This window comes from Lissotriton helveticus, chromosome 1_1 (assembly GCF_964261635.1).
Source record: "Lissotriton helveticus chromosome 1_1, aLisHel1.1, whole genome shotgun sequence".
Lineage (NCBI taxonomy): Eukaryota > Metazoa > Chordata > Amphibia > Caudata > Salamandridae > Lissotriton > Lissotriton helveticus.
In genome coordinates, this window is record NC_136057.1 from 1,001,184,827 (window position 1) to 1,001,200,180 (window position 15,354).

Genomic DNA, 15,354 nt, shown 5'->3' on the forward strand with positions numbered 1-15,354 from the left:
CAAAAACAGTTGATTAACTTTCATGACCCTATGAGTAGTACCTATGGCCTACTGCCAGAGTAGGCCACACGGTTGGAGGCCTATGGCAAGAGCAAAGTGGCTGGAAACATTAAATGGCCGCCAACACATGGCCAGGCCAACCACAGAAAGTTAATACAATGAACTCATGCATGCCTACACACTAACTACATGGGGTACTAGGGTCACATATTGGCTTAAAAATTAGAAACATTTTAAATTCCACAAAATGCAATGTTAGAAAAAAACTACAATTTGGGACCTCATGAAAGTACAGGCCTCCATCAATAATTTCATTCCAGGATTGAATACTGTTGTTAAAAAAAAAATCAAATCAAACAAGCACAAGTCTACATCACTCATACATTACACAAACTTACTTGAAAAAGAGAATTCCAATTCAAAAAGTCCTCATTAAATCCAAGGTAAATCAGTAATGCAGCCAACACAGACAGAAAGTGATCCTTCCAGCTCAAAATCCAAAGGAAAGTGAGCACCACATGGACAAAGCACTGGGAGGAGCCTGGTGGACAGGAACAGGAAGTTGTAAACTCAAGAGCCCTTCCTCCTTACTCTGCAAAACAAGAGTAGAAACAAAAAGAGGGGTCCTTCCCCCCTAAAAATAAAGCCAAAGGTACAACTTTAAGGTTTTTTGCTTTTTTTTCCTAACCAAAATGGTAATTTATTATGGTTTTAACATGCTCGCGAGTTATTCTGTGCAAGAATGCAGTTTCTGCGTGTTCGGCAACTCGATCTTACCAAAAAGCATCCTCGCGCATCCTTATGACGCTATCTCGCATCAAAATGACGTTATCGCGTTCGCACAGTCGCACAGGACTGTGCGAGAGTGTTTCCAAACATGGTTGCACAAGCGACCAGGAAAAAACGAACGCAGAACGAAGGTAAGCCATTGCCGCGCACGCGATAATGTTATTCAGCGCGCGAGAACTACGCTACGCACCGGATCGCGGAGTTATCGACAGCTACGCGTTCTCCGCGGAACGCGGAGCTGCCGAAACTCCGCAAGCTCCGCGAACGGAGCGTAGTTCTTCGCCCAGGGTTACTCTAGAGGTGTTTAATGTGTGCATGTGTGGCTGGCCATCGCAAGGCGGCTGGCCAAAAAGACATGGGCATGTTAAACAGTGCACCTACTGCCCACCCTCCCCCCTGCTCCTGTCACTCAGCAGCAGCCCTGTCCCCGTCCTGATACTCTGTTAGAGAAGGGGGATGAAAAATAAAATGGGAATGAATTGCATTTTCTTTTTCATCTCGGGCTTTGGGATATTTTAAGTGGGGCGACGCTCTGCTCCAACGGAGGAGCCACCCTTGCTCTGCCCCTAAGTATTTTCCTGTGCAGCATATACTGTGCTTAGCATGTCTGCATTGTTGTGTATACGTACGCACAACTAGCCTGAGTATTATTACAAATATTACCAGATATGGAGTTATTGAGAGATTATGGAAATTCGGTGTGTTCTTTACTGAATTGATGGAAAAACTGGTGTGGCAGTTTGTGCTTTTCAATTGGTACTGCGGAAATGCAAGTATGAAAGGATCAGAACCCCAGCAGCCTCTTGGAGGCATTGAATAAACATATGACAGCTGCTTTAGCCAAAGCAACCTGACGTGTTTTTAACAGAGGTGAAAGAAAACTCAAGTTGATGCTTTCTGAGTGACAGTATGCAAAAGCCTCATCAGAGGAATATGGACGACTTTTTAATGTTTTAATATTCCTATATAGTTGAATGCACAAGCAATTATGACCTTGGGGGCGAGCAATATTCATAGCACATGAATATATAAAATATGTAAATTCTGAAGAAATTTTGTTAAATAAAAGTAAATAACCGTGTGCTTTTCAGAGCAATGTGAAAATAGTGATATGTGCTTTATTGGGCCAATATGCAGATTGTCACATGTCCGTGTTAAGACGGAGAAAGCAAAAAATGCATCACTGGCCAACGCGCAAAATCACTTTTTTAGCAAAAATGTTAACTTTAGGAAGTAGTTTGCTGTCTGGGATCCAAGCCTGTGGGATTTGTGTACCCCAAAGCAGTGCATTTCCTTTTATGTATCTGAGCATATGAAGCAGCGAGAGACCTCTTGTACAGGGTTTGAAAACGGACCTAGGAATCGCACACGCTTGTGCGTGTGCTTTTCCTTTTGGCCCACGCTGTTGGCCTTTGGGTGCGTCTACTTATGAAAGACAGCACGCAATTGGCCAAAGGCGGGCGCATTGCTCCGCCCATAGCCTATTGGTGTCTATTAGGCGCACCGCTGGCATGTGGTTTCAATTATCGTGCCCAGACACGGGCGCGATAATTGAAACCACGTGGCGCGTGCGTGCGCACCACTCGCGCGCTTCTTTGCTTTCCAATAGCAATCGCTGTCACTTTCGCTTTCCCTGGCGCTTGTTTAAAGTAATTTCTTCGTCTGTTTGCTGCTTAAGTACATGCTTCAACAGTTTTTCTGATTTTTTTTTTTAAGCTGGCAGAAACATTGCATTCTGGACAATAAAGAAAACTGGCATGGTGGCAAAGCTAAAAAAAAAAAATGCTGAAATATTGCCACACATAGAGTGTATTAGACTTATCCCAACTATTTAACCTAATGTAACCCCCCCCTTACATGCTACTTTGCTGTACAAATATCTAAAATGTAATTGCATACATTTCATGCTAGCCAGTCGTGGCCTGTAGATGGCTGTTAGTCAATGTTTCTTCGCAGCTCCATTTAGCACCAAAACAACCTTTGGCGCTGGTTGGTGAAGCAGGCGCAGCGTTTTAAGCAGCCTTACCGGTTTTCGAAGCTGTAACATCAGGTCGCCCTCAGCAGGTCTCACTTGCGCGCAATGCGGCTCTGGCCTCTCGCGCCCTTATTCCACTTTCCTCAAACGTAGCAGCTGAACGGCCCGGAGCCAGCAGCGCCAGTGATAGCCGCCTGGTTTCATTTGCCACACCACCCGAGCCAATGAAATCACCTTCCTTGAAGGTGAAGCGCACACGCGCAGGACCACCTGCTGGACTTCACAGCACACGCTCTCCTCGCGGCCTTGTCGCTCTGTGTTCTTAGGCTCGAGCTTGCAGTGCCTGCAAACACAAGCACACCCACTTCCTTAACTTTTTAGGTCTCGCCTGTCGATGCGCATGCGCATCGAGCAAGGCGAGAGTATAGGCACTTATCCGCTCTTTATCCACACTGCAAGGAATCGTGGCGATTCCTTGCAGTGCACGAGAAATTTAAGCTCAATGCGCATGCGCATTGAGCTTAAATGCGCGTTCACATGCCCCCAGCCGCCTACTCTCTCTCTCAGCCTTCCCACAACTCCGCCCCCTCACTACTTGATTGCACGGCCGCTAGGCCGTGCCTCCCCTACTCTCCTCCCCCCTCCTCCTCCTACTCTCCTCCCCTGCCTGCCTGCCTGTCGTGTCGCACCTCTCCCCTCTCCGCCCCCTCCCCTGCCCGCCGTGTTACGGTGAAAGGCTTGTTATGCCCAGGCGCCTCTTTTACTGTTCCACCAGTCTGGACTGGGAGCGGGGATAAAAAGCGGCAGGCCCCGCAGTTCCTTATCTTACGAAAAGCGGGCTGGCAACTTCGATACCCCGCTCTCATTACCCTATCTGTCGCCATTTATTTCAAAGGGCACCATTGCGCATAAACATTGCGGGCATGTCATGAAACCATTACGACACACTTGTGAACTGGCTGGGACGCAGCAGCATTTCCCACCAAGCGTTTATCCAAAACCAGTTCATAGCGTGCATGATCTTGACTGCTGATCTCCGTCTATATGGAAGTCACGCTGTGGTTTTCACGTGATCAATGAGTATTGTGAAATAATCTTCAAACTGTATGTCTAATTCCCACAAGTCTTGATCAGTGAAGTCTACCTCGGGTGATCATTATTCACTGTGGTGTTTGTCACTGAAAGCGCCTCTGCTGTATACTGAACGGTTTAAATCGAGCTTCTCATAAAGATTTCCTCTCCCTTCCTACATTACACCACGCCACGCAACGCCACTCATCCACGCAACGCCACTCATCCACGCAACGCCACTCATCCACGCAACGCCACTCACCCACGCAACGCCACTCACCCACGCAACGCCACTCACCCACGCAACGCCACTCACCCACGCAACGCCACTCACCCACGCAACGCCACTCACCCACGCAACGCCACTCATCCACGCAACGCCACTCATCCACGCAACGCCACTCATCCACGCAACGCCACTCATCCACGCAACGCCACTCATCCACGCAACGCCACTCATCCACGCAACGCCACTCACCCACGCAACGCCACTCACCCACGCAACGCCACTCACCCACCGCCACTCACTCAATGCCACTCACCCACGCAACGCCACTCACCCACGCAACGCCACTCACCCACGCAACGCCACTCACCCACGCAACGCCACTCACCCACGCAACGCCACTCATCCACGCAACGCCACTCATCCACGCAACGCCACTCATCCACGCAACGCCACTCATCCACGCAACGCCACTCATCCACGCAACGCCACTCATCCACGCAACGCCACTCACCCACGCAACGCCACTCACCCACGCAACGCCACTCACCCACGCAACGCCACTCACCCACGCAACGCCACTCACCCACGCAACGCCACTCACCCACGCAACGCCACTCACCCACGCAACGCCACTCACCCACGCAACGCCACTCACCCACGCAAAGCCACTCACCCACGCAACGCCACTCACCCACGCAACGCCACTCACCCACGCAACGCCAAGTAACCAAAAACATTTCCATGACAAAAAGGAGTCTCTGGCCCTTAATCCACCCACCATATGCAAGCGTTTTCATCAGCATAGCGCCTGATTTGATCTCGCATGACAAGACTGCACGAATGACTGCTGACATCAAATAATTGTTTGCGGGTTTTTGTGATTGCGTGTGTATTTATACATGTATACACACACACACAAAATGTAAACACGTGTAAATACACATTACGTCCATAAGAATAATATATTGCCGTCACAGACATATGATATTCAATATCATATAATGTATTGGAGAACTGCATGCATGCTACTGTACCGGCATGTATGTGTGAACAAACACGTGAAAGTTCAAAGAAAAGTCTACATGCCAAGTTATGTACAATTTACAGCATTTGTATCTACTAGTGATTTTTAGTTAAAGCTTTTACAAATGTTTATTGCTTTTTTGATTTGTAATTCTTTAGCATTGGCTACAAAAAATAAAAATGCAAAAGATTTACAACAAAAAACCCATAAACAATTCTAAATGCACTAACTCTAATGCTGCGAGACCTATTGCATTTCCAATGCTTGTTTAAGGTGGATCCTAAAATGCAATTTTTAAGTACACTGTACATTTTGTTGCCTGTTTCTGCGGTGTCTGGCTACAGCTTGACGTACCTCTGAATGTTCTCTTTTTGCAGAGTACGTCATTTATGTCTGTAGATACCAAATTTCGTAGGTCCATGCCCGACTAGGTGTTCAACTCCAGTTTTTCCACTGCATTTTAAGGACTTATGGTCTTAATTTAAAACTATCAGAAACAAGGCAACAAGTCAGAGAATGCAAAGAAAACAAGCATTTGCAATGCAATAGGTCTAGTTTTGCTCGTTTCGGTGTCTGTTTTTGGGAGGGTTCAGCTCGCCTCCTTTATCAGCTCAGTTTGCACACAGCGCTGCTCCTGGACCTCTGAACTCGCCGAGATCTGTGGATCACTCTGTCAATCGGAGGCTGCCGAGAATGCATTTCAGAAACTTAACTACAGCTTTGGTTCACTGATCGCCTGTGTGTCGGACACCGGCCTCTTCAGCCACAACGAGAACCGAGTGAGCACCTGTCTGCTGTTACCCGACCCTGATGTGCTTTCGAGTTCAGGCTTTGGTGAAGTATTTTGCGCAAGTATATCTGAAGTTTGGGAAGCAGTCATACGTCTTCTCATGGTATACGATTATTTGCATTGTTGTGTTAACCTGGTGAAATAGTGGGTTAATGCACCTGCTACAGAGATGACTTTAACTCCATGTTGATCTGATTGATGGGTGCCCCTGCTTTGTTATGTAAGCGGTCGCAACTGAGGTCTTTGTTTTCAACCATCAGGTCACAGGTTCAACTTTACGCTTTGCTGCTTCCGCTTTTCATACTCCTGAAGTAATTTCAATTGAGCCCCATTGCCTTGGGAGATTATAACCGCTTTTATTTACATCACGTTACTGCTAGTAAGATTATTGACATGTTTGAGCCCTGGCCGGGCTGACTCTGCTTTTTATCATACCGAAGTTGGTGAAATGCGTACTGTATCACTTTTATTACAGCACCTTAATACAGAATGGTTTTAGTGTTAAGTAAAAAGGACACAAACCTTTGGAAAACAAGTATTTGCAATGCAATAGGTCTCGCATTACTGAAAGTTTGTGCTAGTGGCGTTGCTTTATTACTTGCAACACCAATGGCTCAAATTTTCAGTAATGTGAGACCTATTGCATTGCAAATGCTTGTTCTTTTTGTTTTTTAACCAGTAGATTCTGTATTTTCTCACTCTCTCCATCAGTTAACTCTTTGGCTCCATAATTTAATTTACTCTCCACCTCCTACCTCACTGTCCCTCGCCCCGCCTTACCTCGCCACCTGTCAACTGATAACGATCCTGATGCTAGGAGTGCGCCCATTCCCTCTGATGCAACAATTCACCTAGTACTAACCAACACCTCCCAGTTAACGCTATTGCAGAATCTTCACCTGCTCCCAACCATTAAACCCTAGTGTAAACCGCCTGTCCACATATTATGTCTAGTAATATTTGAAATCCCCTCATCCGTGCAAATTAGTACTATGCATAACAGCTCTACAAATGTAAAAAAATAAAATTAATAAAGTGTGGCTCACTGGTTAGAGGCGGCAGACCCTGAAGCAGAGGTCAGACCCGGGACCAGGGTTCAATTCCCGACGCGGCAGGGTCTTGAGCCCAAATATCCACGGACTCGATAATTCTCGTTTCGGTGCCTACTCGAGTCACTGGTTCACGCTCTGCAGCTCTGGGCATCAGCTTGCTTAATCTCCACTACGGCCCCCCCCCCCCGCGGCGGGATGCCTGGCTTTCACCTTGGGATTGCCCAGTACGGGTATCTCACAGGGAAAAACCAGGACGGGTTCCCAAGGCAAGCGCCGAGATGCCTACGGGTAATCGAGCGCTATATAAGAACGCATAATAATAATAATAATCACTCACCCAGCTCCACAAGCCCCAACCCTAGTCTCAGACTTATTTGAACATATGATCTTGACAAACATGGCTCTCCCACTAAGCCCAGCCACTCTTAGACCTTTTAACCCCCGCAGGATTTCAAATCCTATACAATGACAGAAGACGAGGGAGGTCTGAAGTAACCATAACGTATAACAAAAAGTTAAGTGCTCCATTGGAACAACCCCATAAACACGCATTCAAATGTTAACACTTCCCTTGAATAAGGATCTGTCCACTCATTGAAGGATATTAAACTCCCCATCAGAGTCCTAAAGCCAAACCAGACGACAATGAAAATTGTGTACTCCTTGCTGACTTCCCGTCCCTGCTAAGATTATGGAGAAGTGCGTAACAAAACAGCTAACACAATACATTAACAACAGACTTCTGAAAAATTTTCAGTTAGTCTTCCAAGCATGAGATAGCACTGAAACTGTGATGCTCAACATCATCAGCAGTGCCTATAGCTACTGGACCTCAAACCATACCAGGTTGTGAAGATCAACAACGCATTCTCACACCCTACCCTTTAGGGTCCAACTGGGCTCGTTACTGGGCGATAGCTTTTTTTAAAATATGTACATAGTTGACTTACTAAAATCTCTGGGTTTATTCTACCCTGAATACACAAACTGCATGCAGCTCTAAGTGAAAGTTGATGTTGGCCTAACTAGTGTCTTCAAAAGATTCCATGGCTAAACTACCAACCTGAGTGCAGTCTCAAACTTAATTGAAACAAAACTGAGACATGAGATATAATTTCAACAGTCCTGTTGCAGTGGACTGAAATTTAAAACTATTTAAACGCTCTGCAACAACTCACAGTGCTGACTGAAACCCTTGCCTTCTCATTGTACAGAACCTAGACATGCACATAATGAACATAATGGAGGTATACGTTTCTTGATTGATTGAATAGCCTGTCACTGACATCAAGATAGCTCCTCTTACATTTATCCTTTATGCTGCTACAATATTGATCGCATATATGCTGAAACATGACAAAACTCAGCACACTTTAAACATTACTGATTATCTTGTGTTTTATTTTGATTGTATATGTACTTCAGACACTATCATATTACTATTATGTAATCCCGCAAGGCGTAGACATGTTGTAAATATGTTTGTTTCATAACTTTTTATGATACTCCTCAAATGTAATGTTTACTTCTCGCTCTGGTCTGTAAAGCGCTCAAATGTCCACCAGGATAGTGTCCGCACTAACTCAAACCTGAGGAATAATAGCCCTATGAGTCAATCTAATCCAAACTCTTTTCACATGAATATGCTGTGCTGCTGTTGTACCTTTTTGCCATAGAAAGCTTCCTTGAATGTGGACGTTTCAGACCCCACTTTTTAGTGATGATATCAACTAGTGTATCTCCTGCCCCAAGTACTAAGTTCCCGTGATGGGTGCCTATCACGGAGAACACAGCAAACACGCTTTTTATCATACAGTTGAAGAGCGGTAAGGGTCCTGATGAATGCTATTGCACCTCCCTCGGAGAGCACAATTAAGGCAAAAACATGTTTACCACTTGCTTTAGGTAATTATTACTCCCAGTAACATTGTAACCCTGCCTTGTGGGCTAAACAATAAAATGTTATACCAAGGCGCAGTTTTAACCTTGCTTGCTTTCTCATGTATGTCCCCTCTGAGCTTTTGTTAAACCCCATCCAATCCAATTTCGTAGGAGCCCCCACCTAATGCATCCTCTCGAGAGCTCCCCTGTGAGGAGGGTTGTAGCCCACGCAATCATCTTTCCTGTTGTGCCCCAGTAAGGAAGCATGGCTAATCTGGGTGGGTGAGTGCTTCCGTCCTAAAAAAAGCCTTTTTCATCCATGGACATAGTTACATACACAGTTTAAGCACAGTGAGGCCTTGAGGATCTATATGGTAATATGTATCTCTTCCTCTAGCATACTATATGGATATTAACCCGTTTCCCCTTGGAAAAAACAGGAGAGACTATTCTGCTTACTCATCCAGGAAAGCAGGGTATGAGCCTCAGTCAGAATTGATTGCCCATGTAAAGCAACTGTATCAGAATAGATGTTTGCACTGCGAAAGATAATCTGAATAGATACAGCAGTTTTAGCGTAGTGATTTAAAGTCCCAACACTGATCTCCTACATCCACGTAGCCCAGGAGCCTGATATACCATGAGAACAGGCTTACAGGGATATGAACAAGAAAGATGAAGATGTTCCTTGGTGTGGTAAAATGGGGTCCTTCTCAGTCATGTTTCCATTGTGAAAGGCAAATTCCCAAAATGACCAACTTAAATATTTAGTTAGATATTGAGCACTGTATGTGACTGCTTTTTGCCGAACGCTGAAATTATTTCTCCTATTGTGAGAGAATTTGGTTTTGTTGGACATGAACACAGCAGCCTTGTTCTGTTCACACAGGAAGAGGCCTTACAGTACAATTATATCTGATTGTAGGTGAAAGGTATATCTATGTAGGCTACACCACCGTCTGCCTTGTCCATCTTGTCTGAATGGTAACTCTGGAGGGCGACATGTTGTGGGATCCAAAGTAGCTTCACAAAAGTGATTGGTAAGGCCTGGTCTTCCAGTGGAACTTCAAAATCTGTAGTCTTCCTTCTCTCACATGCTGCTTAATTAGGCAATCTTTGGTAATTGTATGATAGTTGAGATTCATGCTGTCACCACTAAGCAGTATTTGCAGCTTGAAAAACTATTCCCAAGATTTTGCCACTGAGAAAAGATGCATTTAAGGCTTGAGGGAATGTTGCTCATTTGCAGTATATGTAGTACTAATTGATCGGGTACATCACTTCAAATGCCAGTCCATCTTGGTTCCAGTGATTGCCCATGATCCCACTTTTTAATGACTTTACATCTTAGGGAAAAGGAGGTATATGGTGAGGCCTTTCTCAGGGACGCTCTATATGAAGGTAGTTTTATTTCTGCACATTCTCTTAATGTTCTTTACATGTATGCAAGGTCCACTTTCAACGATAGTGATAAAACAACTGAGATGATAATAGAGGCAGTTGTATACCATAGTTACAAGTGCCTCTATTTTGAGTAACAGTTTCTTTTTCCTCCCAAGGTATGGGCAAGGGTCACCATGAATCGACCGCTTTTGGATCATATGGACTCCTGGACCGCCAAGTTCAGAAATGTAAGATTTCTTATTTTATTCACAGCTCCATATATAGCCATGATTTTGTTAGAACTTGTGGGGGGGAAAAAGAAAATCCTAAAAGTATACTCCTGTATAAGAAAAGCACACTTTTTTAGTTTTACCACCAACTCCACAGTCAAAATTTCTAAAGCTTCAGTGAACAGAACCGTCCATTTAGCATGCACACCAACACACTCTGTGCTTGAAGGCCCTGTGTATCCCCAATTAAGAAGCCTTTGGGTAGGGTGCAAGAGAGCCCTTTCTCCTGCTCTGTTATTTATGGCTGCCCCTGATGCACCAAATAGGCATACACTTCCATGGGTGCTGTTGGGCAAACAGGGTAGAGGGGATGGCAAACCGGTTGACGGGGTGTGTGCTGGCTAGAGCAAACCAGATGTGGGTGGTGCCCCTCTCCATGGTGCATGCCTGGGCCTGTCTGTGTTGGCAGTTGCCCTGGGGACTTTCTGTTCAGCAGACACTATGCAGATCACAGTGACAGCCCCGAAGGGATTGCAGGTCCATTTTGTTATATTTCCTTCTGTCTGGTGACAAGTCAAGGCCATGGCTGATGGCACAAAAAAGCATAGAGCACTACTTTGGGTCATGCTAGGGGTCGTCAAAGAAGAAAAGAAAGATAGAACGACTTAGAGACACGATGAGTAGGAAGGCTTACGCCTTACTGAAAAGGCACCTATGTGCCTGAGGACCTTTACACTTTCTCCTGTGACTGACGCCAATGTTCAGGTATTGGTGTTGTTCAAAACCAAGGTGATTGACTGAATCTTTATACTATAGGAAAAGATTGAGCAGGTTGATATGTGAGAGGGAGTTCAAATGGCATTGCCTGGTTATTCCTTACTATAAAAAAAATGACAAAAGTGATACCGGAGGTGTCTGGGTTGAAGAATCAATCTGACAAGTGTACTGGCTTCCCTCCAGGCTCTGATGAGGCGACTCACAGACAACTGGTATGATTGTCGCCCTGCACTCACGGAAATGGGGACTGAGAATTGTGGGGGCAGCTGTGAAAAAGGTGGTCTAAATGGACAGTCATCAGCTTCTGTTCTTCCCTGATTTGAAACTGGATTACCTGGTGAAAAAGATGATTCTAATGACTGTGATGAAAGATATGGTACAAAGGGTTGGAAGCATTTGTGATGTTTCCAGTGCATTAGTGTCTCCAATGATAGCGTGCAGTTTGCGTTCTTAAAGGGATATTCCGCCAGACCCTTCAAAGAGAAGCTTCCTGGGAACACTGAATACATTTCACCCACCCCCTCTGTTTTATGTCTCCTTGATGAATGCTCAGGACTTCTGCTGGTGGTGCACGTTTTGAGGCCAAAGGCAGTATGCCCTTACTATGGGTCCCTCGAAAAAGGGTAATGGAAGGTACTGAATGTGAGTGGAGAAGACCAGATAATACAGGTCTAACACAACAGTGACTGAAAGGCCAAATGGTACCGCTGGAGTGAGTGAAGCCAGGTTTCATCAGACCTAAAATGAAGTGGCGGCAACTGCATAGAGAAACAGGGAATCCTTGGCAGATCGCACCCAGTTCCCTAAGCACTGCACTATACTGCCACTAAACCCGGATGGCTGTGTTCACCCATCAGATCTACAATGCTGTAAGTACTAGCTAGGAAGCTGTTCAAGAAAGGTGCTTGAAGCTCACCCCTCTAACGTGCGGTTGCTTGGTACTATACGTGTCTTGCCTACCATGATGCAAAGAGGTAAAGAATATGGCCAGTCATTGCCTTTTCGTGGAAACTAATCTTGGATCTAGGAGGCATGTGTTCATGCTCTCCAGTAGCGTGCAACTATCAGGAAAAACAGACACGAGATTGCAACAGCTCAAGTTGTAGAGTACACATTTTGGCATATCGTCCCAGACAGAGAAGAAATCTTCACTCTCCTCTTCCTCCTGGTAGTGCTCCAGAGACAAAGGTACCAGAACAAGTCCGAAATAGTTTAGGGTCTGAAAAATGCAGTTGCATGTAGAAAGATGCCGAAGGCTGTTCTTGACGGTATAACTTGAGTAGTGGGGGTGCCAGATAAAGAACAACCAAATACAGAGCATTTTGTTGAGGACCTTGTACTGAACCATCTTATACTCCAAGGACACTCATTGTTCTTTTAAGTGGGGTGTGCTCATCAAGCACTAGTCACTCCCCTAAACTGAAGAGCCACACTGAGGGTCATTATTGCTCTCCTGCTGAATTATAGTGTTAGGGAACTAGTTCTAGAAATGGCTAAGAGACCAGAGCCCCTACACTGAGTGCTGCAATCCTGATATTTCCGGACTTCGCCCAGGTGGTACCTTTGATGAAGTATGTCTGATGCATGACAAGTCTTTCACCTTAAAGTTATTGATGTCTTCATTCTATTAATGTGTATTGACTATATACAATATGAATTGTATTTTCATGTCCAGGTTCCTTTTACACAATCTCCATAAGCTGATATTTTGTAAATCCATTTCTTTTTAAGTTCAGAAAGTCTTAGTTTTAAGAATAACAAGATAGATATTATATGCACACTAAAAAACCTCATTTTCAGATGTGTGAAATATATATAGGTCAGTGGAGGTGAAGTTAAGCAGGATTTGAATGTGGAAGTCGTGCAATGACCTACTTAGAAATCCGGGTCACAATGATGGCTTGTCTGAAGAGATACACCACTATGTTATAGAGAATATTGATTGTGACTCTTCTGTCTCAAGGTGACTTTGAGAGGAACTGCAATGTGGCAGCAACCAGGCAGCTAGAGAAAGGATACTTTTGGAAGACTAGCTTACTGAGGAACTGACGAAAGTAGAAAATGTAAAGAAGCATGAGGCTACCATAATGAGGCCCAGGACAATAGTCTCCAAAAGGATCCATTTACTGTTTCTTATTACTAACGGAGAGAAGTTAGCCTTTCTTAGCCAACATTGTTTTTAGAAAACAATAAAGCTGACAGACAGGTGGCACTGCAACTGTGGGCTCTGTGGGCTTGGTGCGTAGTGCATTTATAACTGGACTGAAGGCCCCAAATAGGAAACTAGTTTCAGGAGAAGAGAACGCTATGCTTTCATCCACTGAGCCATCAACAGAAGCAAAATGATGGAATATATTTATATCTTCCTTTGCCATCTGTATCTGCACCCTTCTTTGTTTATATGAGCTGCTAGACCAACCAGTTGAGGGGCAGGAAATACTTGAAGCTATTTAAGATATATACCCATTTATAACTCCAGGCCCTGACTGGTTCAAACTTCAATTTATAAAACCTTTGCTGGAGCTCCTATTGGTACAGACTGTTCTATTTGACAACATCTTTCTGGAAGGAAGAATTACCTTTTTAATGCTGGAAGCAGTAATCACTCTTATCCCCAAGCCAGGCAATGATGCCAGGCTTATGGTTTGATGGCGCTATAGGCCGATAGGCCACCTCCGACTCTCAATGCATAGTCCGGTTGTCTAATTTAATTTAGAGAATGAGTCTATCCCACTTCTCCCAGATGAGTTACCAATTCTTTAGCAGTTTGATTTGCTAACTCCTGAAGTATTTATAGAATTGACCAGCTCAATTACATTGAGATCTCTGCTGGACCCAGTTCTACCTTCGTTTTTATATAGGTGTAGCTCCTTCCTTGGTCAACCTTCTCCTGGAAATTTGAGATAAACCCCTTTCCAGCACTTCAGTACCAGATAAATGGAAAAAGGCCTTGGTTGTGCCTCTTTTGAAAGTAAAAATCTTAGAGAAAGTTGTGGACTGGTTTATCTTGTGGTTTGTGAAACAGCACAAGATTCTAAATTCAGTCCAATCAGGTTTTCACCCTGCTCGTGGGACTGAAACTGCCCTAGTTTCCATCCTTGATGATCTTTGATTGTTGGTAGACAAGGGCCACTTGGTGGTCTTAGTGTTACTTGATTTGTCTGCTGCCTTCAATATGGTATCCCGTGCATCTTGCTGTCAAGGTTGGCCGAAGTAGGCTTTTGAGCTCTGCCTTTTCAATGCTACATGTCCTATTTAGAGAGTAGCAGTCAGATTGTTCATCTTCCTCCTTTCTGCTCTGAATTTAAGGTACTGGGTTTTGGGTGTTTTGTGAATATGCGAGTGAGTGTACGAGTGACAGTATGGGTGTGTACAGGGCTGTGTAAGTGGATGTAAGAGTGCCTGTGTTGATCTGTAACTGGATGTGTGAGTGTCTCAGTGGGTGCATAAGTGTCTGAGTTGGGTCTGTGAGTCAGTGTGCTCATTCTGCCCCTTATTTTGCCTCCTTATGCTCTCTTCTGACCTCTATTCTTCCTCTTGCTGCTCGTTTCTGACCTTTATTTTGCAGCATTCTGCCTGTTATTTTGCCTCTGTCTGTTCGCCGTGGCCTTTATTTTGCCTTTTTCTGCTCGTCTCTCACCTTTATTCTGCCTCTTCCTGCTCATGTCTCACCTTTATTCTGTCTTTCTGCTTGTTTGACCTTTATTCCTCCTTTTTTTGTGCTTGTTTCTGACCTTTTTTCTGCCTCTTGCTGCTCATTTCTGACCTTTATTTTGCCTCTTTCTTCTCGTTTCTGACCCTTATTTTGCCTCTTTCTGTACGTTTCTCATCTTTATTGTGCCTCTTGCTGCTCAAGGCCACCGCGGTCCCAACCGGCTGCCCTCCTACTGCGGGAGGCAGCATTGCTATTGCACACAGGGAACTGCTGGAAACGCAGCTCCCAGTGCTAGAGCAATTGTTTAATCTCTTTCCCAGCCCACATGTCTGCGGGCAGGGAAAGAAATGAAACCTCTGCTTCCAGCATGCAGGAACACTCGCTGGAACCGGAGTATTAGCTTTGTCTTGGCAGGAGCTGTGACAGCTCCCGCCAAGCCAAAGCAAACAGCTGGGTCCCATGGATGTGGTGGTCACCGGGGCTGTATATGGCCCAGGA

At 44.9% G+C, this 15,354-nt stretch overlaps 1 protein-coding gene across 1 annotated transcript in view; it reads left to right on the forward strand.

The window, feature by feature from the left end:
* Positions 1-15,354, forward strand: part of TMEM209 (transmembrane protein 209) — a 310,927-nt gene that overhangs the window by 204,023 nt on the left and 91,550 nt on the right. The window contains exon 9 of the mRNA XM_078677577.1: positions 10,371-10,442. Within this exon, the coding sequence (XP_078533703.1) occupies positions 10,371-10,442 (72 nt within the window). The remainder of the gene's footprint in view (positions 1-10,370; positions 10,443-15,354) is intronic.